Source organism: Solanum tuberosum, unplaced genomic scaffold, assembly GCF_000226075.1.
Source record: "Solanum tuberosum cultivar DM 1-3 516 R44 unplaced genomic scaffold, SolTub_3.0 scf00060, whole genome shotgun sequence".
Classification (NCBI taxonomy): domain Eukaryota; kingdom Viridiplantae; phylum Streptophyta; class Magnoliopsida; order Solanales; family Solanaceae; genus Solanum; species Solanum tuberosum.
This window is the reverse complement of record NW_006238985.1, coordinates 2,131,869-2,136,425: the sequence shown is the minus strand read 5'-3', so window position 1 is coordinate 2,136,425 and position 4,557 is coordinate 2,131,869. Positions and strand designations below refer to the sequence as shown.

The 4,557-nt window shown below is 36.7% G+C and overlaps 1 protein-coding gene across 1 annotated transcript; it reads right to left on the bottom strand.

The window, feature by feature from the left end:
* Positions 1-896: 896 nt before the first annotated feature.
* On the bottom strand, positions 897-3,182 carry LOC102601466 (pentatricopeptide repeat-containing protein At2g33680). Its single transcript, XM_006344768.2, has one exon. The coding sequence runs from the start codon at positions 3,120-3,122 to the stop codon at positions 957-959; it is 2,166 nt and encodes a 721-aa protein (XP_006344830.1). The 5' UTR covers positions 3,123-3,182; the 3' UTR covers positions 897-956.
* Between the last annotated feature and the right edge of the window lie 1,375 nt (positions 3,183-4,557).

Below are 4,557 nucleotides of genomic sequence, written 5' to 3'. Positions count from 1 at the left end.
TAAAGATGTGTTGGAATAAAATTTGTCATGTACAATAATAACCAAATGTGTTAGGATAAAATTTGAGAAATACCTCTCGAAGAGTTGCAGATCGAACTCCAATTATGTTGTGTCTGTCAGCAGATCATACTCCAATTCTTTGGACTTCTACTGTGATCCCAAATCAAATTAATAGTCAAACTTTACAATATATTGGTGGACAAGTATTGTTCAAAATACTAATTATTACTACTTTTTTTTAAGTCAGAAAGAGTCATATATTCAAAACAAAGCAACTTAGGACTATAAACTGAGTACTGGATATAGGGTCTCAAATAAATCAATGAAGGTTTCATGGTAATTAGTAATTACAATCTAATTCAACATTAGTTATTTAAAGTTTTCTGCACTTTAGTGAATTAAATTTTTTTATGCAATTAGAGTTCTAGAGACAAGAATATCGTGAATATACAATTTAATAAACGAAGTACTTGTAAAAAGTTCTGAAATCTTACCAAATCAAGACGAAAAAATTGAATAGCCGCCTGATTCTTGGAGAAAGAGAGAGACCGCAAACGTGCAATTTATATTTATAGAGAAAAAGAAAAGACAGACGTGTGAGTTTTTTGTGAAAATAAATTAGGGTTTTAAAAAGAGTCCGAATGATATTAAGACTCTTAACTCTTTCCTTATACCGTTACAAATAAATGAGACCTAATTATAAGTCCTATTTAATTACTGATTGGAAGAATACGCAAATGAACCTTTAATGATAGTCATTCTAAGTCGCATAAATAAGAGAAAAATTACTATGTATATATTTTATTTTATTTTTAAAAAAAATTCGTATATACCTATGAGGAGAAGTTGACAAAAATTTGTCAATGAGTCAAATTTTGACTAACAGTAACATGTGCTTAATAAAAACCAAATCTCCAATTTCATAGAAAATATAGTTTCCATAAAAGCATATGGAATCAGTCCATTACTCCCTTTAACTCTAAGCAAGGATCAAAATCTGGTTTGTATCCCTCATCTTTCATGAGCTTACTTAACTTCCATAACTCGTCGCGTATATGTATGATTTGTGGATGCAACTGATCTCCAACAACAAATACATGAAACTGACTCTTCAGCTCAATCCAGCTACATCCCGGCTCCTTGCTTACTCCGCGGAGATTCATCAACCTTCTCACGCGTTCAACGTCCTCCAATCTTCCTAGAGCTGAGTAAATACTAGAGAGTAACACATAAGCAGATGACTCTTGTGAACCTAATTCCATTAACTTCTCTCCAGCGTATGCGCCTAGTTCATAGTTTCTGTAGTTCCTGCAAGCACTTAGCAAGATACGCCACAAACACAGACCATGGTCAACATGACTTGCTGCTGACTCGATAAATTCTTTTGCTTCGTAGAGTTCTCCAGCACGACCAAACATATCTACCATACACGCGAAATGCTCTAGCCTTGGTTCTATCCCGAACTCATCAGACATCATTTTGAAAATACTCCACCCTCTCTTTACCAAACCCATGTGACTACAAGCTGAAAGAATGTTTACAAAAGTAACATAATCTGGTCTTGTTCCCTCATGAAGCATTTCCTCAAAAAGTTCAAGGGCTTCAGTCCCGCAGCCGTTCTGAGAAAGACCTGACATCATTGAGTTCCATGACACTAAGTCTCTAGCAGGCATTCGCCTAAAGACTAGATTACCGTCATGGAGGCTTCCAGATTTTGCGTACATAGTTGACAGAGCACTTCCAATTGGAACTTCAAGATTAAACCCATGCTTGACTATGTGAGCATGAATCTGCTTCCCCTGTTCCAAAGCAGCAAGACTAGAACAGGCTTTTAACACGCTCGCCATTGTCAACTCATTGGGTATAACACCCTCCATCAGCATTCTACAATACATACCCATAGCACTTTCATTATCCCCATTCTTTACATATCCTGCTATCATGGAAGTCCATAAGACTATGTCGGGTTCTTTCAAATAATCGAAACCTCTTCTTGCATCACTTATATTACCACATTTAGCATACATGTCCACTAACGCAGTCAGAATATACATTTGAGGCTCAAATCCCAACTTCAACAGATATCCATGCACCTGTTTTCCTTCTCTAAGTGCATCAAAATCACTACAAGCATTAAGCACCCCAACCAGAGTGTACTCACTGGGATTCATCCCACAGTAATGCATCTCAGAGAACAACTTCAACGCCTTCTCACAATCCCCATTCTGTGCGTAACCAGTAATTAACGCAGACCAAGTTATAGAATTCTTTTCAGAGGAGAGCTCGAACGCCCAACACGCATCATCCAAACTCCCACACTTCGCATACATAGTCACAGTAGCATTAGCAACAGAAACAGCCCACAAAAATCCATTCTTCAGAGAAAGACAATGAATTTGCTTTCCAACATAAACAAACTCAGGCAATGCAATAGCACTAAGAACACTAGTAAAGACAAACTCATTCACATCTTCCCCTCTCTCCCACAGCATCACACTAAACACTCCCACAGCCTCCTTAACCATCCTCTGCAACGCATATCCAGATATCATCGTAGTCCAAGAAACAGAATTTCTCTCAGGCATTTCATCAAACATCTTGCGGGCATCACCAAGATAATGACCAGCCTTACAATACACATTCAACAAAGAACTACCCACAAATACATCAGAAAGGTAACCGAGTTTGAACGCAAGACAATGTGCTTGCTTCCCAGTAAAGGAATCCCCCAAAGTCGAAACAGAGGTAAAAATGCCAGCAAAGGTGTGAGGATTTGGGAGGGCATTTTCTTGTCTCATTAACTTGAAGAGATTGAGAACGGAAAGAGAAGAATCTCGACGACCCAATTGAGAATAGCCATTGATGAGACAGTTCCATGAGACAACGTCTTTGCTCTGTATTTCTTGGAAAGCGAGATGGGCGTCCGACAAACGGTGGCACTTGGCATATAAGTTGACAATACTGTTAGATAGGTAAATGCAAGAAGATGAAGAACCAGTTTTAAGGAGATGAGCGTGAAGAGATTGACCTTTTGGAATGTTTTTGGATCGAGTGTAATGGAGTATTTTGGTGAAAAGGGAAGAAGAGGATTCAAGTGCTAGAGATATTGAACCATTACTCATATCATACGCTGTTTTCGTTAGAGGTAAAGTTCAAATTTTTATGTATTTGATTTTACATGATTTATGTGATTTGGACTCATTTATTAGACTCTAAGATGAGATTTTTAACTTTGTTTTTTAGTTTTACTCAATTGTAGTCTATTTAATTTATTGAGTTTGATAGAATTAGTTAAGACTTAGAGTTAATTACTTAGAGTTAGTTAGGAGTTTGTTAACACTGTTAAAGTAGTTAGTTACAATTAGTTGGTTAGTTGGTTATTCTCATGTTTTATCTATGTATATATATACACAATTGTTGTAAACATTACTCATTCATTGAGAAAAAAATAATACAGATCCACTCTTCATTCTAGAATGATCCATTGTATTCTCTGCTCTTGTTTCTCTTTTCTCATCGAGCTTAACCTCCATTAATGGAGGAAGGCCACTAGTTTCAACAATTCAATCTGGAACAATGAAATTGAGGAAGGTCCTGAACTAAGGAGACAAATGCCATTGAACTTGTCCAAGGATCAGTATGATCAACTGCTCAACCTCTTGGGAACCCTGCAAGCTGGAAAGAATGTTGCTGACAATTCAGACAACATGTTGAGTGGAGTTGTTAACCAGGTATACTTGTTTGCTACTCCTCAATGACTGAGATAGATGATCTATCATGTAAATGTACTAGATTAGTTGTTGGCTCATGGATCATAGACTCAGGAGCATCACAACATATGACCTACAATAAAACTATCCTCAAGACCATTAGAACTCTACCCTATCCTTTCCCAATTAGTCTACCAAATGGATATAAAGTTAAAGTAACTAAAATTGGAGATGCTTGTTTGAATCCAGCTTTGACTCTATGTAAAGTGTTGTTTCTACCTAGCTTCAAGTTTAATTTGATATATGTCCATTGTTTGTTTCTACAACTTAAAGGCACAGTTAGTTTTAACAAATCTTCTTGTTTATTGCAGGACCTTTCTCTGAAGAGCCCTCTAGAGCTTGGTAGAGCCAAAAATGGTCTATACTGTCTATGCACCAAGTGTCACAACTGTTGTGCTCAGTCTGATGGCATTCATTCACACACACCAATCTTCAAGTTGTCATTATATTCCCTCTTTACTTAGTTGTGAAAAACCTTTAGTTGAAAATAAATGTAAAGTTTCACCATCTATTGTAAAAGTTTCACAAACTGCAAATAAAGGAATTTTTGTGGCACACTAGATTATGACATGTACCCTTTGTAAAGATGAGGAGTATTTCAACCATACTTGTAGATTTTTCCACCAAACAACCCTTTACTTGTGTCATATTCCCCATGGAAAGACAAACCTATATACCCTTTCCAAAAAGTACAAACACAACTAGTAAGATCTTTGAGTTACTACATGTTGATCTATGGGGACCATACCACATATCAACTCATGATGGCTACAATTACTTCTTGACC

Coding starts and splice junctions, on each gene's coding strand:
- LOC102601466 (XM_006344768.2), bottom strand. CDS start 3,122: ATGAGTAATGGTTCAATATCTCTAGCACTTGAATCCTCTTCTTCCCTT.